The 25,745-nt window shown below is 53.4% G+C and overlaps 1 protein-coding gene and 1 long non-coding RNA gene across 2 annotated transcripts; one reads left to right on the top strand and one right to left on the bottom strand.

Annotated features, from left to right (window-relative positions):
* Positions 1-1,390: 1,390 nt before the first annotated feature.
* Positions 1,391-15,007, bottom strand: OAZ2 (ornithine decarboxylase antizyme 2). Its single transcript, XM_040570480.1, is given in 6 exon segments — positions 1,391-2,877; positions 4,485-4,570; positions 6,306-6,481; positions 11,788-11,868; positions 11,870-11,945; positions 14,922-15,007. Coding segments are annotated over 6 exon segments (573 nt in total). The 5' UTR covers positions 14,942-15,007; the 3' UTR covers positions 1,391-2,743.
* Positions 15,008-15,137: 130 nt separating this feature from the next.
* LOC121076285 lies at positions 15,138-25,324 on the top strand. Its single transcript, XR_005823445.1, has 3 exons — positions 15,138-21,250; positions 21,789-22,124; positions 22,617-25,324. It is a non-coding gene; the product is annotated as an uncharacterized LOC121076285 (long non-coding RNA).
* Positions 25,325-25,745: the final 421 nt, after the last annotated feature.

A 25,745-nucleotide genomic window follows, 5' to 3' on the forward strand; every position in this document is an offset into this window, starting at 1 on the left:
GTGGTGGCCCCAGCCTGCTCTCCTCGACGCCTCTTAGTTCGACTCATTTTTTTTCTTCCTCTCTTCGTTGACTTTGCAAGGTGGTGGGGTCAGGGCGACGCGGGGAGCCCCTCAGTGCACCCCGCTGAGGCTGCTCCAGTGTGCGAGGAGGGTGCCTGGGTGGGTGGGGGGCTGCTCCCCGCCTCCTTGGGACCTGGTTGCCTCTCCCTTTAGGTGTCAAGTGAGCCAGCAGCTGAAGCAGAACAGGGCCGTTGGACGTTCCCAGGGCCAGCTCCTGCCCGTGGGGCCCCCAGCCCCCTGGGGCCCTGTCCCCAGCCCCTGCCCGCGAGCGGGCACCCGCCCGGGTGTTGCACCGTTGATGTTTATAGCGCTCGTTTCCATTGGAGTTGCTGTGTTGGGTTTCATTTCAGTCTTCCTGATTCTGCCCTTCTGTAAAGTGTACATTATTACCAAGTTCCTTGTTTTTTATATATATATATATAAATATATATATATACAAACTGTACTCTTCTTGCCTTTGTACATTTGGGCAAGGAGAGAGAATAAATCTTTTTAAGAGACAATCACAAACCTGTGAGGGTGGCTTTTTCTTCCTGTCCCTGCTCCCCCTGACTCCTCCATCCCCAGCCAACACGGACGCTGGGCTTTGGGGTGGGGGGGACATGGGGGCCATCACTGCCTCTGTCTCCATGCCCAGGCAGCATCCCCGAGGTGGATGCACATGGCCCGAGGACAAGGGGCAGCTGCTGGTGCCCAGCCCGGGGACCCAGCCTGTGGGGACCTGCCAGCACAGCATCCCAGTGCCATTAAAAGCCCTAGAAATGCAGCTAAAGGGATAACTGATGAGGGACTTGTCGGGAAGGTCCGCTGCTGAGAGGTAACAGGAGTAATTGAGGCATTAATAGGCAACAGCTATTTAATGGGACAGGTGTGCTGGAACTGGGGCAGTGAGAGCCCTGACCAGGCACACACAGCAGGGTCCTGTCCTCCTCCGAAACCAGCCCCGCAGCCTCAGCCCTTCACCAGGGCCGCCACACTGCAGGTCCAGAATGCCAGGGACAGTGCCAGCAGCTGCGAGAGTGGGGGGTGCCTGCTGGAGAGGCACCAATAACTGCAGGCTCTTAACAAGCTCAGGGGATAATAGCCACACTTGGGACCTCATGCCCCACCAGCACGGAAGGAGCACAGCAGTTCCCACCCGGCAGGTTAGGGACAGGGAGAGACAGAGGTGGACAAGCAGCATCCACCCGATTTTAAACCATCACCAGAAGGTCCAGACATGGGGGCTTAAAGTCCCCTTCTAAAAGGGATTAGAGCCCCCAGCTCCTCGCCCCTTGAGACCATGTCTGTCCTGCTTTCACTGTTGGAGGGGAAGGAGGGCAAAGAGACACAAACTTTAAGATGATTTATTCACACAAACTTGTAGACCAGCCCCACCTCTCTCCCCCAGACAGAAAACACTGACCATGATGTTTATGGAATGGCTTGGCTTCAGCTTTTAACAAAATCCTCCACAGAAGAGTGAGAGCATAACAAAGCACACACGGACAATTCCACACGCAAGCAGCCAGGCCAGGAAGAGAGTTCGCGGCACGTCTCCAGGGCCCGGTTTATAAATACACCCTTCTCATGTGGTGCTCGAAGGAAGCCAGCCAGGTTACATCCACGTGGCACGAAGACAAGAGCACAGCCTCGCTCTCCAGTGCTACGAGTGAAACGAGAGCTGCCCCCCGCATGACTCCCTTTGCTTTCGGTACAGCTGTTTTCTCCTCTCGGGGCTCGAGCGTCTCTTTGGAAGGGCCCGCAGGACAGAGGTGTGAGGGCAGCCCCTCGCCTGCTCCTCGCCCTGCCTTGGGCAGGAGACCCAAGGCTCAAGTGCTCTTTGAACCACGGAAAGTGCGACTCCAGCAGGTGAAGGGAGCGCTCCCCCAGACCCGAGGCATTGCTCCAAACGCTCTCTTGACCCTACCAGAGCAGAGTACCATTGCAGCCCGAAAAAGGCTCCGTTCCTTTTAAATAAGCAGCCCCAGCTGGGTGAAGTTAATCTGAATGCCCCTTTTATTAAATGCTGTGATAGTGCAGTGGTAACATTGAACAGAGTAAGACTGTTTAAACAAAAGCTGGAAGAGCAAGAAGGTTTTGTGTTTTTTCTTAAAAAAAAAAAAAAAATAGTTAGATGAGTTAAAACAGCATTGGTTGCCCCAAAGCAGAGATGCACAGGGGTTTTAATGTAGTGTTAAAGGTTAACTCACGTCTCCGTGTGTCTAACTCCCCAAACATGCCTTATACTTAAGAGTCTGAGTGAAAATTAAAAAGTAGCCGGGCAGATGAGCGTACACCGCACATCAGGTGATGGGGAAAGAACCAACACTGATGTGGAGAAGTCAAGGAGTTGATGATGCTGCATCTACCGCTGTGCTCCCCTACGCTGCCGGGCCCCCACGTGGCTGGGGCATGAGGCGCCTCTAGGCTAACACACCACACAGCTGCATGTAAAGAGCTCCTATGCCAGTTCATAAACATCTTCCATTTACTATTTGGTGATTACATGTGTGTATATATAGTTCTCTAGGCAACACGTTTCAATGAGATAGTCAACTCTGAGGATACACAGGCCAATCTAACAATGAGAAATGCAGTTTCAGTCCAACAGAAGCTTGTTTTCCCTTTCCTCAAGAAAGGAGATGTAACCCTCTCTCCCCTCAAAAGCATTTTCAGGTCACACTCACGTCCCCCGCTGCAACTATTCTTCATCAGAGGAAGAGTTCTGATCCAGGGGGTACACCATGAACATCACATCTGGCCGCGATGGGACAGAGGGGTGACCAGGCCTCACGATTTCAAAGCCCAAGAAGCTGAACGTCTTCAAGAGTGGAGCTACCAAAGAGAAGGAAATCCGTTACCATCAGGAATAATCCTCTGTACCTGTGTTGCCCTAGAAGCCACGACCATCACTCCTGGCCAAGAAGGGGACTTGAGCTGTGCACTCCACTGCGGCAGCCCAGTTACCCACCAGCTGCACAGCCCTGCTGCTGGGATGCACGCAGCACGTTGATGTCTCTGTTCTGTGCTTAACTGGGGGGCTGCTCCCAGCACCCGCTGAGCCCTAACAGCGGGTCGTGCAGCAGTGGACGGGAATCTGCTTGCTCAGGGAGCAGTCAGAGATCTGCCGTCTCCATGAGGAGGACCTGGAGCTCGCTGCAGCCTCAGCTCAGCTGCGCATGTTGCTCCAGGAAAGCTGCAGCCCAGGAGCCCCACGCATGCTCATCTGGGTCAGGCGAGGTTATGTGGCACTAGCAGGGCACGCGTCCCCTTGTTACTACAGCAGCCGCTCCCCTGTGACCTGTGAGAGCCACCCTGCCACAGCACCTCATCTCTGCAACACCTTCTGGTGATTGGCCTCAGAGCTCTGCACAGTCATGCAGAGCAGCTCCCACGTGCCTTCAAGGCGACGCTGAAGTTCAGCTGTACAAAGACTCAGAGCCTGGAGCACTCTAGAGCTCGTACAAACAAGCCAGGTTCAATAGCAACACTCCCCGTGCTTTTTAAAAACGAGCAAAACCCAGCATCAGATGTCCCCTGTAAACAGCCACCATGGAGGTCACCTATGCAGCCACTGCTGGTGACACACTAGAGCAAGAACTCTGTTTGGAAATTAATCTTGGTATCATAACGTGGAGCGACATCTTCCTGGGGACAGCACAGCTTAGCTGTAATAACGTGCTTCACTTCAGAGAAGGCAGTGCAGCTTGCAAAGCAGCAGAGTAAAATTAGAATTAAGATTTGAATTATTCCTACCATGGTAATTGCTTGGTTACTAGCCTGCGTCTAGTAGGATTTGAAGTGACACATACGTAGCTTGGTACCTCATCACAAATCTCAAACTTCCGTGCTCTAATCACTCATCTGACACATCTATCTTTAGATCCTAATGCAGCCCCCTTAAGCCCTAAGCATCTCTAGCCAGGGTCAGGATTACCTGTAGGTCTAGGAAGGGCAAAAGTGCCAGGAGATCTTTAAAAAGCAGATGAGCACAAGGGCAACAAGCTACCAGTATTCATTTACCATGCATTAACCTCTCCTGGGTTTCCCCTTGCAAATCACAGAAGATCACAGAATCCTGGTGCCAAATGCCTTCACTCCTTACCCAAGAAGGATTATTAACCACTTTCTGGGCAGGAAAGTACTCCAAGTTACTCAGGAGCAGCTTTCTCCTTGAGAGTACTAGTAATAATTTACCTGCAGGACAGTAAAGCATACCCAGCTGGAGAAATCAAGATATTCTTTCTCCCTCCGTCTCAAGACAGGGCTTATTTCCTGCATGAGAAACCATTTCTGATTTCTACGAACACCAGAGAAATTCTGCACATAATAATTCCTGCAGCAGGAAGTGTCCCCTGAAGCCCTGGCCAGATTTTCGTACGGATCCAGCAGCACCATTTTAGATCTAAGGAGCAAACCTCACAGCAGGGCTGATTTCTCACCTCTATCTTCTCTGCTTTTTCTGAAGCAAATAAAGACGTAGTTTACTTTCATTTTTTCTTCAGCAAATTCCAACAGTGCTGATAACCTGCCAAGGAGGAAGAAGACAAAAGAACATCAGCTATAGGAAGTCCTGTCCTGAGGAAGCCACTAAGCACTATCAACTGTTTGGATGTTGTCAGGCAGAAAGATTACTTGTTTACAGATGCCTTCCAGCGAACAATGGGTGCTGAAACAATGGACTTCCTGCTTTCATGTCCAGCCCTGCAAAACCAAGAGCTGTCCTCCACCAAGTCACCCAACAAGTCCGTGTCCTTGGCACTCGCCTGCCAGCACGCACAGCCCCACCAGCCAGGAGTTTTGCATACAAGTCTTCAGACGTGGGAAGCTGAATATTGCAGCTGTTTACATTCCCTTCACTGGCACCACACGGGATCTCTAAGTTTTACACTTCACGTAAAGATTTAAAAAAAATAGAATAAAATAAAAGAGCTCATGCCAGGCAGAAGAGAAGAGAAAACCATCGCTGCAGGAGCATGTGCACAGGCAAAGCTGTTTCCTGAACATATCATCTGGATGGCACAGCTGAGAAGCTGCATCGTGAAACCCAGCTTCCTTCCAGCTGAATTATTTCTGCCCTCTCTCTTGACGGGAGCACAGTGGCACTGACCCCATCCGAGCCCCAGGGATCCGCGCGGTGCTGCCACCGCGGTCGCTGCCGGCCTTGTAACCGTTTCCGATGCAGGCTGCTAGAGCGGTGACAAACAGGGCTCGAATCGAGATCTAATTAAACAGCAGTCAGTGAGACTGGAGTGCACCGAGGGAGATTAAATTTGCAAGGATTTTGTTAATATGGTAATGAACTACTTTAATTATAGCCTCTACTAGGCTGTTTTACCTAGCTAAAAATAATCTTGCAAAATCGTGCTTTAAGTCATGATGAGCTGGGCGGGTAAATACCCCCACGGAAGAACCTGCTCCCAAGAGAGCAGGCACACAGACGGCCAAAGGATTTATGGGCTGACTGCGGAAATTATGCAGAAACATTTATCTGGACTCAGATTCCAAGGAGACGAGCATGAGACAGCAGGAATACTGGCACTTATTGAAGGTGCCCAACGATGTTTTTTTTGTAATTAGCTCGTGTCATTTGCTGGTAAACCCTATTTGGAAATTTAGTAGGACTTCAGAGAGCTCTGCACAGGAATCTGGTGAAGCCACATCTACGCTACAGCGCTCCCTGCCAGCAGAGATCTCTGGCAAAGCACTTGGCAGGAAGTAGCTGCTCTGGAAGCTGCGTTTACACAAACTTCCCAGAGCAGAGCTGTCTGGACAAAACACTACCGTATTCTGCCAGCAGAGAAAAATCAGATTCTGGCAGAGCCAGAAGCCTGCATGGCAGCAGCCCAAGAGCAGAACCACCTACTGATGAGAAGGAGCACATCAATATAATGGAGTTTTTCCCTGAAAGAGAGGAAGACACTTGCCAAAATAAATACTTGCCAATTGGCCAGCGGAACAGAATTTTCCACAAAGTATGCAAAGAATCACTCCACTCATTTCTTGCTTATTTTTCATTAGCACAGCACCTCAAAAACAGTAACTCGTCTCACATGATCTCTAAGGGGGGAAAAAATACATATGGAGGACTAACAGGACACTTCTCTGAAGACAAGGCAGCAAAGACATGCTTTAGCTGTACAGATCAGGAAGAGAGGTGCCACACATATGTACAGCTCGTTCTCCCCACACATGAAAGGAACATCACCAGCGTAAGAGAAATGCTGCTCCCTGCGGGCACAGCTCCGGGATGCCAAACTCACCCTTCTTTGCTTCCATCAGCTAATAATCCATCAGGGATTTCCACAAAGAGGCTCTGATTCGAGAGCACTGCATCCCAGGAGGAGGTCTTCACCTCTGTGACCTTGTACTGGAAGTGGACAATATGAGGCTTCCCTTCGTGCACTGGGACATCTTGGTTAACAGTGATCTTCTCGTCCTGGACAGAGGAGGGAGGAGAGCTCGTGAAATATGCTTTAAGGTTAAAGAAAACTAAGTGTGAAACTACAGACCAAACGTGTAAGAGACCATGTTTAAGTGAACATGCAAAGGGGCTGTGCTTTCAATGGGAGTGCCCTCCCAAAAAACTGGGATCAGCCCTTGCACACCGGTGTGTGTCTGAAGTCTCGCCAGCCACTAAAATTCAGCCCCGTGAGACCCACCACAGCTCACAAAGGTATGCACCACGAGGCACAAACTCATACCCGAGTCTCAGCGCTCCTCACACCCACAAGGGGTTAAGAGCTATTGTTTTAAGCTGCCTGTATTTCCCAGAACACCTCGCTTTTATTCTGGCCTAACAAAGAAACAGGAGTGAAAAGTAAAACCCTACATCCTAACAGGCAGGGGAGATGCAAATGCAAAATAAATGCTATAATAATTTTACTGAGAACATTATACTTTTCCCTTCCCCTTTCATTGGCTCGGGGACGCACCAAAACAAGTATTCCGGCCTTGGAGTGATTTTCTAGTCATGCTTTTCTGTTCAAGAGAATGCAGCTTTGCATATTCCCATTATATTCAATTTCTGGGCAGCAAGAGTCCATTCATTCACCGCAGCTCCCAGCCACATCTTTGCAGGGCGGTTCACGAACTACCCTTCAAAGAACACAACCGACGAGCTGCAATAGCATCTGCTGTGGCAGCCTGACCACTTTTGTCTCCCCAGTCCCCAGCACAGTCTTTTTGTTTAAGGGATGACCACAAATTGCTTTCCCAGATTTTACAGCCAACTGGTGTGGCAAATGGCTTGCCTCCCGGTATAAGGGAGGAGAATACATAGCACAGAGAGACCCCCAAAATAGACAGAAGCTACGCTGATGTGAAAATTGTGACCAAGTCTTTTCCAGAGACCACAAGCATACATGTCCCCTCTAACACTTCTCTAACAAGCGTGCAGCCAGCCTCAAATTCAGCTTAGCAGTTCCTAGAAAACAATTCCGTGGTTAAATGCCATTCCTTCTCCTGGCAGTCTCTGTAGGCAGTTGGCTCGCCCAATAATGTTTTCCACATTTAACTTCGAAAAGCCCCAGTGAAACAACTAAAGAAATTCATTAGGCTCCAGAGTTAACACTGTCAACTCCAGCAAAGGCTAGATCGTTCCCATGTGCTGGGCTGCAGGCTCGTGCACGCTGTCCCACGTACATCGCTTGTGCAGCTCCGATGGGCAGGAGCAAACCAGGGAGGAGAAGCCAAGCCTGTGCTGCTCCCAAGTTTCAGGAACACCTGGGTGGGAAGTGCTTTACCCCACAGGGTCACTGGGCAGGTGTCCGTCCAGCCTCTGGGCATTTTATTTTATCAGGGTGAGTAACTGAGCAGCTCGTTATGAGCTCTGATCTGCTGACCAGCAGCTGGGCTGACAGCAGAACAAGTGCTTTGGCTGCATTATGACAGCACCTCACCGGACTGTCCTTAATAAATCCCATATAGACACATCTACACATCTCTGACCATAGTGCCCGCACTCGGGGACATCTAGTGCAGCTTGGATCTGCAGAATTCCTCCTTGCAGCCACAGGGTGAGCAGGGGATATTGCCTTGTAGGTGTTTTATACTACTAAGGTATAAGCTTTGCAGAAAGGGCAATGCTCAGCGAAACCATCTAAGAACATTCCTGGGCTCCTCCACCCTGTTTCCCAGTGTTTTAACCCCTATTACCACATATATTGAAATAGTCCAACTCTCTTGGTTTGACTGCTGTGACAAGGGAGAAGCCATCGGGCATGTTAATGCTGGCGACGAGGTTAGCTCTGCATGTAAATCAGGAACTGCCTGGCTCTGGTAACCAGAGCAGAGGAAGCTGCCGTTTGTTTGAAGCGCACAAAGCTGAGCGCAGGCCCACTGCAAAACAAGTTTACACTTCATCGGAGTAAATATCCTGTAGGAAATAAGTTTATTCATTGAGTTTGAAAGGAGCCTGCGTGGTTGTGCCTGCTGTCAGGTTTCACCACGGTTTTAAGCCAAGTGCAGCAAGAAGCCCACCAACAGCTGCTCCAGGAGAGGTTAAACCAGACAGCTGCCGATCGAGCCACAACAGAGCCACGGCAAGAGTCAGGTTTAAGCCCAGCGAGAGCTCTGCACCGCAGAGGTCTATTTAAAAACAGAGCAAAACAAGGGGATTACGCACATCTTTCACCAGTGACTTCATGGGAGCCTTTTACAGTTGTTTTCCTGTGCAGAGAACGGCTCCATTTCAGAAGAGATCTCTCTCAAGCAAGAGAAGCTCACAGATGCTTTTCTCATACTTCACAAAAACAAGAACAGGGCAGGAAGCTGAGTAAAGCAGGCTGGGATTGACACGCTGGAGGGGGAGGCACACGCGTGCATTTGTGTGGGAAGGCTGGCAGAAGCCTGCAAGAGCAGGGGAAGAGCTTTTCTGTCGTCACGTAGCCCTGCTGCAACCAGAAGTCGGGCGCTTTCGAAGCCTTCCCCAGGCTCCCAACCTAGGGAGCTTTTTCCGAGCCCCCCAGTACACAGCCCGCTATTGCGAAGGCAGCGTAACCGCAGGGATTAACAGAACCAGTTCCCCTGGTTCTGTGAGGGTTATGCTTACGCAGCCTGTCTTGGGCAGCTGGTGTTTTATTCCCGTGTATCAAAACAGAGCTAGCGAGATCCCGAGGAGAGGAGCTGTTCCTGGGAAGCAGCAGCCCAGAGTTCACTGGAACCTGCTCAGAGCACAACCCCGTTTACGCATCAAGCGTTTGGTTTCGGCCCACCCCTGCCAAATGCCCCCGCCACGCTGCCTTGTACCCCCAGCCGCCCAAATCCCCGCTCTGCAACCCCGGGCTCCATTTCAGTGACTCGAGGCCGTGAGGACCGGCTTCCCCTTAGCTACAGTTCACCAAGAGCTGGGTTTTCCAACCCAGTTACGCTCCTCGAGCATCCCGATCAGGACGGAGGGAGGCCCCTAGGTGCTGGCAGGGAAGGAAGGATGTACACTGTGACCTGCCACAGCCAGGCGGCTCCAGAAGCCCACGCAAGCAGCCTGCTGTCAGCACACGCTACACCTGCGGCCTCCTGCCAAGTTCGCTAGCCAGAGCACGGCCGTTGCACAAAGCCCCTCCTGGCTGTCCAGCACTGACTCCCACCACCGTTGCTTTCCCAGCTCTACGAAGCTCCCTCGATAAAGGGCCGAGCATCAAGTCTCTTAAAGTAAAAATACCAACAGCTATTGGGAGCCCCAGCTGCCTAATTCATACCGCTGCTGTACACAAGCGCTGTGCTGCATACTCAGGAGGAGGCAGGCTCGTTCAGAAAGGTCACCCCTTGAACTGAAACAGCTGACACAGCTGGAAAAAAGTACTTAAGCTTTTGGACCCAGATGCCTTTCCAGGTCACGCTGGCTGAAAAGCCCAGCCTGCCATACCTGCTGCGCCGCCGGCTTCAGTGCGCTGCGGAGAGGGGCAGAGAATCACAGAACCGTTCAGGTTGGAAAAGGCCTCTAAGATCACCGAGTCCAACCTTGAACCTTGCATTGGCAAGCCTACCACTAAGCCATGCTACAAAGTCCTACAGGTACATGTTTCTTGGAGACCTCTAGGGATGGTGACTCAGCCTGTTCCAATGCCACACAACCCTTTCAGTAAAGACACTTCTCCCAATATCCAACCAACTCCCTGCCACACCAGCACAACTTGAGGCCATTTCCCACCGCCACATCAGAGGTGGGACTTTAAACCACTGGAGGTGGTTTAAAAAACACAACCTGTTCCACCCTGGGATGAGCTACATTAAGGAAGGGGCCAATCCTCTGACAGATTCTGGTGGCAAGGTGGGTTTTGTCAGCAAAACCCTGGAAGAAGCTGTATTCTTACTTCTGAGAAGCAGCTATCTGGACGAGATCTCCACAGGCAGCAAGCCCTGCCTACACACCACCACCGAAAGCTTCTGTGCTAATTCAAGGCTGTACTGAAATCAAGTACATCAAAGCCTCCAAACTGTGACTCTTTCCACCAGCATCTCCTCCACGTCTAGACTATTTTCCACCTCTGGTCTTGCTTGGTGTGTATACAAGGCTTGGCAAATTTGGCCTGCAGGAGTTTAAGTTGCAGGGTCACCTCTTTGTCATCTGTCAGACCCTGACAGAATACACTTCACATCCTGAGCCCTCCTGAAGCTGCTCACGTCTCTTCTTTGTGTGAAATGAAGCCAGCTGAGCTGCTTGCTGCCTCTCTGGACTTCACATCCCTCTAACATCTGTGACAATTCAATTCAACAGCATTAAGCTGATGTCGCATTGTTATTAAGAGGCTAGAGCTTGACATTTATTCACAAAGCGTGTGCCTTGCCTGCTTGCCACAAATTCACCAGCTCTGCATTAAAGCAAACTTCTCTGAAAGCAGCCGTGAGGTCTCTTGTTTCTCATGAATTTCCACAGGAGACTTTGGTAGCTGCGACCTGAAAGGGCCTGCATCCTTTCATCATACGAAGGCTGCTTGCCTCCCACGGGGTAATTAAAATCAAGTCTAACACCTATGACAGCAATTCTGTCTGAGCAGCCAAATCTGCAAGCTTAGCATAAATTCAGGCAGCCTCATCTGATAGCACTTTACACCCTGGCTTGGGGAAAAACAGTGCCTGTCCCAGAAGGGAGACAGATGTGCAGCACTGTAACGTAACACAGAGAAGCTGCACAAGTGCCGATTATTCCCCAGAAAGAGCCAATTCATCTGAAAGCCAAGAGGAAAGATCCTTTAGGATGAGGGTGGCCACGGAACAAAAGCGACACGGACCCACGTACTCCTAGGCAAGTTTGCAGACACGAACACCCCACGATCTTGCCTCACCCTCCGCGTGCATTCCAGAAACGTTCCAGTTTGTGAGCCTCCTGCTTTTGTGAGGTTCAGGCAGCGTTACCTCCTGGACCAGGGCACGGGAAGGAGCTTATCGACCCTTCTCTCTCAGCATTTCACCTTTTTGCTTCCCACTTCCTCTGTTCACACATGTAAGAAGTTGCTTCACATGCTGATAATGCCAGCTCCACAGGCAGCAGCTGAAACAGGCTCTGGGAACTGGGCTAGCCAGTCATTTGCTGCACACCTTTGATAAGAAATTTCTTCATAAACAGGTGATACTTAAGCAAGGCGGAGCTGCACGCAGCTCAGTACTCTGCCAACAGGGCTGCCGAAAAAGCTGTTTCCCCATTTTTTTACCTTGAAGACTTTTACATTTATTCCCATCAGGCTGCGGAAGGAAGCGAGCAGATTTGTTACATGGATCATTGTTTAGACATCAGATCTTTCTCACCTTATATATCAGAGCTGAAAGAGAAGGATCCCTGCTACCCCCTCGCCCACCGGGGATCTTCGACAGTGGGTGAGGGGCATCAGGAGCACCACAGAGGCCCTGGAACGATGTGCCTGCAGCACTGCAGCTGGGGACAGTTACTCAAAGGTAAGATACTACTGCAAGACAAAAAGGGACAACAAGAGAAACACCAGGTTATGTTAGCAGGGGTCAAAGTTTCTGATACTCCAGCTCCCCATAACCCCAAACCGACTGTATTCCTGCTCCCCTGCGGCACGTGAGGGGCAGCTACCGAGCTCTTAGCGCCCGGAGGTCTACGGTAAAACACTTCACTGCCCAAGCGCTGTCGTATCGGAGAAGGGCAGCGTTCTGTTAGAAATGGAGGAGGGGCTTTGCAGCCAAGATCCCAGAGAGTGCTGAGCAACCTCATGCTAATAAGGGACGCCTGGAAGACTGCCAATAGCAGATGGCTGGAAACGCATGACCAGATGAGCACACATTTTCTGTAGACAAATATCTACAAATAGATCAACAGGGCCCAGAAGGAGGAGGTTTAAGTTTCACATTTTCAAAACAGGGAGGAGGCGAAAGGGCTGGTTCTTCAGATACCTTGAGCATACTCTGCAGCATCCCAGTTAACGTTTTCACATGCACATGAAACACCGTACAAGCATCCTTCAGCCCAACCCTAAATATTAGGAGTTCACCCCGCAGACTTTGTCCTAAGATCTATTTTAAGGGCTTAACACGAGAAGAAAAAGTTCCCCTTGTGGTCTTTGAGTTTGCTGGGATCTCATCTGTGTGCTCTTTTAGGATCACTTCTAACACAGGCTTTAACACCAGCTTTCAGCACATTCGTGGAATCAAATTATTTTACTCCTGGAGTGCTGCTTCCTTTATCAGCACCATAAAAGCTCTTTGCCAAGGCATGGGGCAGCAGCAGTTACTCCGCTCCCAAAGCCTGCAAAAGCAACGCAAAGATGCCAGTCATTCTCCAGCATTCCCAAGACGAAACACACCAGCACAGAGCTATGCAAACATCACCTTGTCACAGCTTTCCTGAGAAATAAAGGGGAACGGGAGGGTTTTCAGTAGGCAAACTAACGGAGGAACACGGCTGTACGGGACAGCCTCTGCAAAAGCATTCACAACTGGCTGGCTGTCCTGAAACTGCTCAGGTGAGGTGTTTCCAGGATGGTGTTTTTCACCCCAGGGCCTCTCCAGGAGCGAGGCAGTCCTCAGTATCGAAGGACCAAGCACTGAGCTGCACCACCTAAACAGCACGCAGGGAACACACACCAACAGCCTGCAAACAAACTACCAAAACATTTACGGATGCCAAAAAAAAAAAAAACCAACCCAACAGCCTGCCAACATGGTTACGCCACAGGTGGAATCTGCTAAGATCTTGGCTATCCACCTCATACCGAACTAATCTTTCTACAGGAAACACAAATATTCTTCCTCCACGTGTTTCCTTCTCCTCCAGGTTTGCTAGGCAGGGCTCTCCAGAGGTGCTCCCACACGGCTGTGGCGTATAGCCGATGCTGCTGGCAGAAAAGGCTGCTCAGACACGCTCGGAAGAGATATTTAAGCAGTTGCATCGAAGATGTCTGAGGGCAAAATCCCTTCCACACATGCTCAGTTGCACTCTGTATTAATACAGTCCCTCCGCACGGCATGACTGGGGCTATCAATGGACCAGTGTGTATTCAGTAGTAGTGGATGTGGAGAGGCATGACAAAGCACTTTGCTGTGCAATTCCCCACCCCCAGAAAGCTGTTGGCAGCTTTGTTTTTCCCTTCCCTCCTCCCTCACCCCCCAGCTAACAATGTACTATTGATAGCTCTCTCCAACTTGCGGCCAATGCATCAAGAAGCTGGATAATGAAGTGTAGTTGTGCGAAAAAAAAAAATAAAAAAAAAGGCAGCAGTTTTCATGCAAAGCAGCTCAAGGCACTTCCCAGTTTTGCTTCCTCTGGCACACGCAGAAGTCAAAACACAAGACCCCTTCAAGCGCTGAGCCCTCCAGGGTTTTGCCTAGCCCAGACCTGCACGCTGCCTCTCTCATCCCACCAAACTCCGCAGCTGCAGCCAGGCAGGGCCCTAAAAACAGCCCCGGGGCACAAGCATGTGCGGAGGGCACAAATTAAGAGGTTTTGCTTCATCCTGATGTGCATCGGCAGCAGTCCTGCAAAGAACTTCATGCAACGGCCCAGCAAAGCCTCGTCCCTCGACGCACCCCGTTTAGAGCTTAAAATTAGGACTGCGCTCCCATCCGCTGCAGCCCCTCTTCTTTTTGCTTTCCAGCAGCCCAGGGTAAAAGGCGTCGAGCTCAGCAAGCGCCTTGCGCTGAAGTGGCTCCCAGAGCTTCTTGACCGAGTCCTGCCTGAAACGGGAGCTGCTGGCGAGCGCGCCTGCCCAGCCAGCGGGTGTCATTTCAACTCGCCACGCTGCCAGCGGTCCCAGATCCGTGCCCCGGCCCTGGGCAGCGCAGGGGACGATGACTCCACTCCTCAGCCCGCTCCCGCTGGCTCTCCAGCACCTCCAGGCCACTGCCGCTTTCTGTCCATGCCAACAACTGGCACCGCTGGGTCTAAAAGGCTCCACATTTGGTTGTGGGTGGGTTTTTTTTTTTTTGCTTGCGCCGAAGACTTGTGCCAGGTGGACGGACCCACACAGCCCCCTCGGCATTACGGAAACAAACCTGTTTTCTTTTTAAAGGCGGCTCTGAGGATGCAGATGAGCGCAGCCCAGAAGAACAAGCTCCTACGCTGTCAGCCCCGCACGGAGGAGCCTCAGCAGAGGAGCACCTCGTAAATACCCCGCAGGAGCCCAGCACGGCTCGGTGCCGGCCCCGCGGGCAGCAGGGCACGCACCCCCCGCAGCCCCTCACCGCCGGGCCGGGGGGCACGGGGACAGCCCCCGCTGCCCAGGGGAGCCCCCCGCCGGGGGTGCCCGTGCCCCCCCGGGCTCGGAGCCGCCCCGCAGGGCGCTGCCCGCACACCGGGCCCGGCCGCCCCCCGCCCGCCTCCGCCGGGGGAAGGCCGCGGCCCGCCGGGCCCACCCGGCCGGGGCTCCCCGAGCCCAGCAGCCGCGGCCCGCCGAGGAGCCGAGCCGAGCCGAGCCGCGCACCTGTCCTGGGTGTTTATCATCCTCGGCTGCCTCCGGCTGCGCTGGGCTCCGCTCCGCTCCGCACCTCCGCCCTCCACCGCCGCCGCGCTCCAACTGACCCCGCCGCGCGCCGCGCCACGCCCCCTTCCCCCCGCGCGCGTGGCCCCGCCCCCCCCCGCGTGGCCCCGCCCACCGCGCTCCCCGCTCCCCTCTTCCCCCCCTCCCCCCCCCCCCCCCTTCCCAGCGCGCCGGGCCCGCTGGGTAACGCCGCCGCCCCAAACAAAGGCGCGCGTGGCGCATGCGCGCTGCGCTCCTCTCGCCCCCTCCTCACCCCCGCCCCTCGGCGCCGCCTGAGGAACACTGAGGGGAGCGGAGGCCGGGGGGGGCCTCGGGGCGCTGGGAGTGCGGGTCCCAGCACGGCTCGGGCTGGAGGGGACCGCAAGGGTCACCCAGTTCCAGCCCCCTGCCTCAGGCGGGGATGCTGCCCACTAGGCGAGGTTGCTCAGAGCCTCGTCTAGCCTGGTCCTGAACACCGCCAGGGATGGGGCGTCCACAGCTCCTCTGGGCAGCCTGTGCCTCACCGCCCTCTGAGTGAAAAACTTCCTCCTAATCTCTAATCTAAATCTCTTTTAGTTAAAAACCACTCCCCCTCATCCTGTCAATATCCGATTGAGCAAAGAGTCCCTTTACATCTTTTTTACAAGACCCCTTCAAATACTGAAAGGTTGCCATGAGGTCACCCCAGAGCCTTCTCTCCTGCAGGCTGAACGCCCCCAGCTCCCCCAGCCTTTCTTCACAGGAGAGGTCTCCCTCCCCTTGATCATCTTCGTGGCCCTCCTCCGGACCCGCTCAAACAGCCCCACGTCCTTGCGCTGGAGGGTTTGCCAAGGAGCAGGGGATGTGCGGTGTGCCGTGGGGCTGCGTGGTGGTGGGGTGAGGCGGCTCCGCACCTCTCCTGCCTGTGGAGGAGCCCGGGGTTGTTGCAGGGAGGGCTTTCTGGAAGGGTTTCGTTGGGTGTGAGACAAGGCTGGGAAGCCAGGCTCTCTTCAGTTGTGCCTGGGGCCAGGATGAGAGGCACTGGGCACAAACTGGAGTGCAGGAGGTGCCCTCTGAATGTCAGGAAGTGCTTTTCTTACTGTGCGGGTGACAGAGCTGCCCAGAGAGGTTGTGGAGTCTCCCTCTTAGGAGATCTTCAAACCCCACCTGGATATGGCCCTGGGCAATTTGTTCCAGGTGTCCCTGCTTGAGCAGGGGTTGGTGCAGATAGACCCAGAGGTGCCTCCAGCCTCAACCACTGTGTGCGATTCTGTGAAGTAATTGGGCCCAGGTGGTGTCTCTGCAGACCCCGCCACTGGCTGAGCTGTGCGGTACCCTGCTTAGAATATGAAGATGCTCCTTCAGACGTGGTCTGAGGACGTACAGACCTACAGATGAGTAGGAGCTAGAAGCAGGACAAGAGGAATGTGGATACCAGTGGGCTGAGCTGCCCAATGCAGGGCTCTGCGGGCTCTCATGATGAGCAGCATCTCCTAAGGGAACGGCAGTGCCAGCCATTTGGGCAAAGACCCGGAGCCTGGTGAGCAAGCTGCAGGCTTCGGTGGGCTCAGAAAGCGGGCAGCCTTCTGGAAGGGAAGTTCTTCAGGCCTTTGAGACACAAGTTGGAGAACATCTTGGGAAACCTCACACCTACTCGCCTGCCCCCATGCCTCCTTGTCCTCATCTGCGGGCTCGTAGCCTGCGGGGTCTGACAGGCAGCGCTCGGTCGGGGCTTCCTGATTCCCAGAGCCGCCGCAGCGCGTGTGTTGGTTTGTCAGGAAGTGACCAGCTGTTGTGCAGGGAGCTGGCCTCCCGCCAGGGCCCGAGTTCAAACGGAGCCCATTAAATGGCCTCGCAGCCGTAATTCTATTTATAATACCCAGGAAAAGCGAGCTGAGACTTTCCCACAGTGCCTGCTTCTCAGGCGATTGTTGTTCGGGAAGCTGGAATGTACACGATATTATTTTTGTATCCCCCGGGAAGGGTTTTATTGCGCGTCCCTTCATGTCCCCATCTGCGCCAAGGAAGGTTTGCCGAGCACGAGGTCTCTCGCTGCTGCTTGCAGCTCTCCAAACGCTTTGCTGAGACGGTTCGTGTGTCTCTGCCTGCATATGCCTGTGTCCGTAGCATGCCCACGTCTGTAATTCCCACACCTCTGGATGTTTTGCAGAGCAGAGACATGCTGCTTGGACTCTTATCCCAGCCTCACTCCCGAGGCACTTGGCGCCTGCCAGCGGTTTTTGTGGCACTTGTGGCTTTTCCCTTCGCCTGCTCTGGAAAGCTAGGCACCGCTGCTGTCCTTAGGGTGTTTCTGCTGTCCCTTGTTTGCCGTCCTTGCCAAACAGCTGTGAGGCTCTGCAGGGCACCAGCACCCTTCTCCCTGGTGAGCTGTCAACCTTCTTTCCATTTTTACTTCTCAAATAAAAGCCAGTTGCTGGCAGCTTCCCAGGTCCCAAAGCGCATTATTTTAGCACAACATCCTGCATGGCACTCCAGCAGAGCTCTGGCTGGTTCTCCTGTATCTTCTCCCGGCTTGGGAACGCTTCTTGTGCTGCAAGCAGTCCAAGGTAGGGCTGAATAGCCTTGCTGTTCGTCATGCCGGTTTTAGGATCAGTTATCCCAGATTCCAGATGTGGAACGGACGGGATCTGAGGGGCTGGCAGGCAGGTAGCACCAGCCTCGTGGAGCTGCCTGAGCCAGAAGACACTAGGTGGAGACAGGCGAGGAGAAGAGGACAGGAGGACAGCTGCTTGGTCACAGCCTTCTTGCACGTGGGGCTGACAGCAGAGACGCTACCCAGATGTTGGGGCCTGAGGACAGCGGGTCCCTGCGGGACGGGCCATCCCTCGAACATTCGCTCTGTGCTCTTCCTTGGCAGCAATCCCAGCTGCGCTGTCCTCGAGTTTGTGTGAGAAACGTCCAGGAGCGCGTTCACCCTCTCTGACCGGCTCCATGGCAATGCAGTCACCGGGTCTCCTGCTGACCTCACGGAGATGCAGCCGCTCAGATAAGGCAAGCAGCGCTGCTGCAGAGGCAGGGTAACAGGGAAGCTTTCCCCTGCTTCTTCCCCCGGTGGGTACCGTGTGCCTTTCCCTTGGCTCTGCCCTCACCTTGGAGCCAGAGCCTCTGAGCCCGTCCCTCGGTACCCACAGCCGCCTTGCCTAGCTGCCTGTGCTGGAAGGGTGTTGCCTAATGAAAAACACTTCCGAACAGAGGCTTCAAAATGAAGATAGAAAATGGTTGGTAGCTTTCCACGGAATTAATAACCTGTAGTTATTTAAAAAAAACATCCTTAGAAACATGTCATTCAGAACTTTTTAGGGCTGAAGACATATCTGGGAATGTAATTATGTTTTCGACAGCAGCCTTTTCATCCCCGCTCCTGTGATTGCTCTTTTTCTACATTAGGATCTTGTTTTGCTAGCAGAAAAAAAAAAAAAAAAACAAAAAAAACCACGCTGCCAGGGAATTTTGTTTTCATACCTCGGTCCTCCCAGCCTGGCTGCCAGCTCGGCCTTCCTGTGCCGACACGTCTGTATCGTGTTACAACTGTAGCAGCACCAGGAGCGTTCCTGACACCTGATTTTGGCTTCCCGTGTTTCAGCCCACGGACAAGTTCATGGAAGCCAGTCCGTCTGTACAGCTGGGAGCCTGGAATCACATCTCAAGGTTTTCATGTGAGTGTCTACCTCAGAGATGGATTTTAACGATTGAAGCAAGCTGCGTTGATACAGCGTTCTGCTGTTCCTTCCCATTTCCATTGCGAGGAGTTGATTCCCTGGCAGACCTGCCTGGAGCTGGGGGTCAGAACTGAGGCACACTGCTGCCGTCGATGGCTTTCTTTTTTTAATGAGCTTTGTCAGAATTTGTTACTTAGCCACTAAGTGGTGCCAGTGAAGAGTTCATGCATGAGCTAAGTTGAAAATCTGCTAGGCGTGAATTAGTGATGAGAGAAAAGCAGGTCAAGGAACGTGTTGTCTCAGAGCACGCTGAGCTTCAAGCTTAGCAAAGGCGATACTGGTGCACCCAAGGTCTCGAACAGGCAGAAGAAGAATGTAGACATCATGGCATCGGATGGCTTTCCTCTGCTGTGCTGGGATGAGGCACATCATCCCTCTTCCTGCATCAGCAGCAAGTGCAGGTCATGCCATGCAGCACAAATTTAGGGCGTGGGGGGGAAGAAAAAGGAGCTGGATGGCATCATGGGGACGAGAGCGGGTGACAAGACCCACCACGAGATGGTCCATCGTGATCTTGTGTATCAGTGATGAGCCCCGCGCCCTGTGAAGATGCTCTGGGCCAGCCCCAGCACCTTTGCAGACACCAGCGAGGGCTCTGCTTGAATCGATGGGATGGTCATGGGGTGAGATGCTGCTAAGAGACATGCTGGAGCAAGTCCCCAGCAAACCTGTGCAAAGCGTTGGGATTGGTTGCCCTGGAGAGGCAGGCAGGGTTTTTCCTCAAATACTGGAAAAAGACAGTTCCTTCACCCGTGACTGCCTGGCATAACACAACCTGGGAACGGGGCGTGATGGAAAAAGTAAGCCGTGAAGTACAAAGCCTGCAGCAAAGACAGGAACGTGTAGGTGCGAGGTTTGGGCATGTGGCTCCCAGCTTGCGGCTGCGTCAGCCGAGAGCAGTTGGCCGGCAGCAATGCAAGGTTAGCTCGCTCCTCTCTCGGTCAGAATAAAGGCTTCTGTGTTTCTCTGCCTCGCTTTGCCAGGACGGGAGGATGCCCACAGCTTCTTCTCTGCATCATCTCAGCATCCCCTCTCTTGTGTGCCCAGAGCCCTTTTTCCTCGGCTGCTCACGGAGTAGGTCGCGCCCCCAGATCTGGCCAAAACCTCTCAGTGCAGGGTCTGGTGGCTGGCCCCAAGTACCAACAATGAGCCTTGGGGAAACAGCTGAGGGCAAATTGGTAACGAAGAGAGAGGGGTGCTTTGCTGGAGAGACCTGCTCAGGGAAAAGGAGGCATTTGGAAAGCTAAATATTTTGTTAAAAATGTAAACCCAGGAACATGGTTCCTGGCATTACAGAAACACGCGTGTGCCTCCAGCTAATGTCATGCAAGCTGCCTGTTTTTGTTGCACACTGATGGGTGCGAAGGAAATGCTGTGGCTGTCAGAAGGCAAAAACGCTGGTGGATGTGGCATGGACAATAATGGAAAGCAGAGAGGGGCTGTGAGGAGGTGTCTTGCTGCTGGCACGTTGCACATCTGAAGCCAGCTAGGTCTTTGTATTGATTTTTGTAAAAGCCCTTTCAATTATTTTTGCAATGAGCTCATCCTTTCTGGCACATCTCCACTCCCTTGTTCATTTAACACAGGCATGGCAGGCTTCGTTGCACCTCTCTTTAGTCGTCCACACGTGAGCTGGGAACAAGCAGCTCCGCTTGCTGTCCTCGGGGAAAAACAGGCACTGTCAGGGTGTCTCGTCTCGGCCACTTTTCGACGCTGTGTGAAGATGGGTTGAGTGGAGCCCGAGGTGTTTCTAATCGAGCTGTCAGATCTTAGCCCAAACCAGGCTGTACTGTGTTCTCCGCACTGGCACAACGAGACTCTCTCGGAATCTGGTTTTACTTCTGTTTTGGTGCTGGGGGCCGGGTTTCAGGGATGGGAGGTGGTGCCGGATGCTTTGGCTTGGCCGTTCGCCTGGGCAGCCTGATGGCTCCGGGACCATGGGTTTGCTCGTGGCTGCAGAGTGCCTGCCTGCTGACACCTCCCGAGCTGGCAGTGAAGCCGCTGGAAACAAAGAGCCGAGGAGCTCAAGGACCTGTCCAGGCAAAGCACCTCCTCTGTTTGCTGTAATAATATTGTTTTTCTCAATTCTACACCCCCATAATAATGTGTCCGGGCCTGTTTGCATGCTCTGGATCACTCAGAGGCTGCAGCTGAGGTCTCGTACCCAGATATTTCCCGAATCTTGCCTCTGTCCCATCCCGTGCACTGCTCTGGAGAAGGTAACATCGTTCCTCTTTTTCCATGTTGCTTGTGCACGTGTGAGCTCGGGGATGCACTCTCTGCAAAACCCCAGACCTGTGTGCTCACATTCATCTCTCTCATGGCTTTCTGCACGTGCAAGGGCTTCTGCTCGGTGCCTTTCTGTTCCCGTGCGGTTGGATTCATAAAGCTCATGTTTTTGTGGCCCCACAGGAATTTGCAGGCTCAGTGAAATCGCTCGGGGCTCCCCGCTGAGGCTGGCTGTGTGTTCACCCTCCGGATCGCTTGGGAACAGAGGCACAGAGAAGAAAATTGTCCCACAAAGTTGCACGCCTCGCTCGCAGCCTGGGAGCCAAAGCGCAGCTTCTGACTCTGGTCTGTGGCTGCTGCGTCTCGACTGCAAGCCAGGGTGCTGGCTAACCATGAAGTTGCTGATTTTCTTGAGATGGGCTCCTTTATATTTTCTAAATACTGTTAAAACTGCTCTCTGGTTGTTTTTAGTGTGAATGAGAATAAATAGGCATCAGTATTTGTCTCCTAGAATTTTCTTCTTTAAGGTTTAATGGGTATTTTTCTGAGTGAGGCAGGTCAATTGTTTATTCATGACCTAGCTAAATTGCTTGATGCAAATACAAATTTACAAGCTTTTCTATTGGCTGCCTCAAAACCACCAAATTCACTTTTACTAGCGTTTCAGAGTTGCTATATTCTGAGGGTTTTTTTTTTTTAGATGCAATTTAAATTACTTTTATAAAATTGCATTCTTTATTTGAAACAATCTCAGAAATCACTGCTTAGGCATGCAGAGAGGAAGAAACCTCTTGTACTCTGGAGAAGTAAAATGAAATGTCTGTTTTTCTTGTAGGTTCCTTTTAAGACAGGTGATGAGTGGCTCTGTTTTTTTATCTTGCAGGTGGCAGAAAGGAACACAAATTAAAAGGTTTCGGGAGAGGAGGATCACCATCACATTTCACAGAATGGTTGAGGCAGGATGGGACCTCTGGAGGTCATCTGATCCAAGCCCCTGCTCAAGCAGGGCCACCCAGAGCCTTGTCCAGGTGGCTTTTGAAGATCTCCATGGGTGGAGACTCCACAACATCTCCGGGCGGCCTGTGCCAGTGCTCGGTCACCCACACAGAGGTGCTTCCTGGTGCTCCAGTTTGTGCCCAGCACCTCTGGTCCCAGCACTGGCACCATTGACAAGAGCCTGGCTCCAACCTCTCTGCACCCTCCCTGCAGGTGGAGATCGGTGAGCGCCCCCCGAGTCCCCCCTTCTCCAAACCGAGCAGCCCCAGCTCTCTCAGCTTCTCCTCCTAGGAGAGGTGCCCGTTTCTCCATTTATTTGCCTCGCAGAGCAGCCACGGATGCCTGTACGTGTCTGAGGTGAGGCTGGGTGCTCTGCTGCCTGCGTCCGCCCGACGTGCAGCGCCTGCCCCGTCTCGTGTGAGCGCTCTCGCTGGCGGGTTCTCTGCAGGGGTGTGTGCTGAACATTGTTTTCCAGCATTGTTAGAAGAGCAATGGAAAACTGGTGAGGGTTTCTCAGCTCAGAACACGTTCAGATGCCAAAACTTTTCATACTGATTACCTTGCAGTTCTCCTTGTTCCTGGGAAGTGTTGTTTGAACAAAGCTTTGCACGAAGAATGGGGAGAGGAAAGAAATGAGGGGGAGACAGGAAAAGGGCCTCTCTGGGTTCTGCACAGCTTTGCACAGATTTGGAACAGAAACACCTTTGTGTTGCAGGTGCATCAGCTGCTGAGGAGTCCCTAGGAAACCAAAAACCTTTCCTTCAAGAGCCGACATCTAAAAATATCTCCAAGGACCTCTCTCCTTTACAGGTGTGACCCAAATCTGTGCACGTCCGTGCTGCAGGGCTGTTGTCTTCACATGCAGCCTGTAGTCCTTGGGGCTCCAATTCCAGCTGCCCAGAAAACCTGAGCTTGGGAAAAGCCTAAATATTTTGCATAGAAGAACTTCAGAAAATGCCCATCAAACATCTGAGAAAGGGATTTGTGAGCAGGCTCTCTGTAGTCCTTTGAAACACTGATAAAAAGCTCCATGAGATGCCTTCATGGAGGACTTTCCCAAATACGGTACCGAAAGCTACACTCCACAGTGTACACATCATGCTGGAGCTCTCACACGTGCTTAGGCTATGGATAAAGGTATTAAACCCACTGGAAATGGCATAATAATTGAGAGTATTTGCTGGTAGAAGAGCGTGGTGTCATGCAGAAGGGACTCGTGAAGTTGCTGCAAGGGGCAGCTGTCACTGGGATCCTTTGGCTTTGCTTTTTTTTGGTAGCTCTGTCCCAGTGCGTGTGTGACCAGTACCCACGATAGGTGCCGATGGCCGCTGCGTGCAAACGGGGCTGAGCCCTGTGGGAAAGCGTCCTGCCTCCTCCTGCACCTCTTTGTGCAGCACCGGCATCCGCCTCCCGGCGTGGCCCCTCCGGCCCAAGCTTCGGGAGCGAGAGGATGTGGCTTTGGGCTGGAGCCAACGCTGGGGACTCGCAGCCAGCCCAGCACGCAGCCTGGCTCCCTCGCAGGCACCTGTGAGACGCGGCAGGCTGGCGGGTTCACCCTACAGCTCTCAGCCTCGCTCATCCTGGAGAAATGCAGCGGTTGTTTTTAACGCAGCATGCCGAAACCGCGATGGGAGAGCCTCACGTTGGGCATAACCTGCTGTCCGCGCTCTCGCCGAGCATCCGCGCACAAGTCGGGCACCATGGGGCCAACGTGCGGAGCGGACCCGGCCCCAGGTGCCGTGGCCAGCGGTGCGGGGGAAGTGCTGGTCCCGGCCATCCCCACGGATCCCATCCCCGCGGATCCCAGCGTTTCCGCCTCTGTGTCCCGGGGCCATGAGGAACAGGAAGCGCGGAGGGTCGTGGGAACCGGCCCCGGCGGCTGCGGCACGGATCCTGCCTGTGTTCCCCCGCTGAAATGTGCCCTGCTCCCTGCTCAGCCGTCATCACAGCATCCGTACCCGTCTGGTCGCTGTGTGAAGCCAGGCTAAGGGGCGGGTTGTTAGGAACCAGCTGAAAGATTTCATGCGCCTTTCATCATTTTCCTCTTTTTTTTTTTTTTTTTAATTAAGTTTAGAGGATCTTCTGAACACTAAAACCTCCAAATATTCCACAGAATATTAAAGTGTCACTTTAGGATCTGCTAGCATGTTTTTTTAAAGGAAGCTATTTGCCAAGTCCTGCTTTCAGGTGATCTAAAAGGCTGAGTTTTGGTGTCTGTCCTCCCCAAAATCTCTCCTGGGGCCCCCCATCCTTCCACAAGGGCCCCTGGGGCTGGGGATACAGCAGTGCTCCTCCCTTCACCCTCTGTGCCCCTAAGCTCCCACTAGTGTCTTTTCTTCCATTTTATGGGGTTTATTTCACCTCCTGCATGATCTTCCTGTGGCTGCCTGGGGACATGGGCAGCAGGAAGCCTCCTGGTCCCGGGGAGGTGACAGCAGGAACTGGGCTGCGTGCGTTCCGGTCTCCAAAACATTTTCAAACATTTTAATGCAAAACCAGATCCCTCTCCAAACCAGACCCTTGCAGCCCTTTCTGCCTGGCCAAACCCCACTGACCTCCCTGCCTCACCTACAGCACCCTGTGACTTCTGTCCCTGTCTTGCATCTCCCCGCAGCGGATTTCCAACGCCTCGCCTTGCTCTCGCCGTCCCGCCTGGCTGAGAGGCGGCAGAGATTTCCTTCCAGCACGACGGTTGGGGTCACTCTTTCACAACGAGCGTTTTTCTCCCGGCACGACACGCTTAGCATTGCATCCCGCTAACATCCAGCCAGGATTTCGAGCTCTCAGGACTGCCTTCCCTCGAAAAAGATCAACAACGTCTTTGATTTTAAAGAGCACAAGTGTGCAGGAATAAGCTTTTTCGTGTGGATTCAGCAGTTTGCTAAAATAATGTACAAGCTCCCCGGGTTTCTCTGGGTCTGGATCCAGCAAGGCAGCTGGGATCTGTTCACTGCCCGGCCGCTCCATGCTGCTGCTGCTGGGGTGGCGTTGCCGCGGCTCGCGGTGGCTGCCTCCCCCCGTGGCATTTGTCACTGTCCCTGCAGCCCCTCCTGGGCACCCCAAAACCTGGATGGCGGGGTGCTGGCTGCTGCCTCCCCCAGCTCGCCCCTTCCCCAGCTGCTCCCTTCACCCTGCAGTCCCCAAAACACCTCCCTGGTGTCACCATGGTGGGAGAGGAGCTGGTGGCACCGCGCTGAGCGGCTCGGCCTTAGCACCGACCAGGCTGATGCCGCAGTCCGCTCCCCGGTGGCCGAGGGGATGGGGGCGGCAGGTCGGGAGCATCCTCAGGGGGGGTCCGGCCATGCTGCCGTCCCGTGTGAAAGCCGCCCCGGGGTAGGCGAGACCACGGGAACTTCCTGACCCTTTGGAGGGGGCGGAGGGGAAGGGGGGAGCGGCCGGCGGTGGGAACCGATAACACGAGGAGGGGGCTGCGCCACTGCATTCAGTGGCGGCGAAAGAGCCCAGCTGGGGCTGAGCGTGCCAAATCTTGGCCAGCCCGGCTGCCGGCCACATGTCCCGGCCTCGCTGCATGGCAGGGGCACGGGAAGCGCTGCTTTTGCTCAGGTGGAAATGTTTTCTTCTCTGGGTTTTTTATTTTTCCTCAAGCAGAGGCAGTTCTGGATGCTTGGGAGGTGGCATTGGCACAGAGGCTTTGGTGCTGCTCTTGGTGTGTTTCCCTGTGCTGTGTATCGTGCCAGGCCTGGAAATCCCATCCTCCATCCCTTCCTTCAGCATTCACGCTCCGGGACCAGGCGGGGTGACGGCTCACCTCATGCTGCAGCGCCTATCCCATCCCTCTGCCCCCTCCTTGTCCCTACATCCCATTTCTCTGCGGATGCGCGAA

The sequence above is a fragment of the Cygnus olor genome, chromosome 11, assembly GCF_009769625.2.
Source record: "Cygnus olor isolate bCygOlo1 chromosome 11, bCygOlo1.pri.v2, whole genome shotgun sequence".
In the NCBI taxonomy this organism is placed as follows: Eukaryota; Metazoa; Chordata; class Aves; order Anseriformes; family Anatidae; genus Cygnus; species Cygnus olor.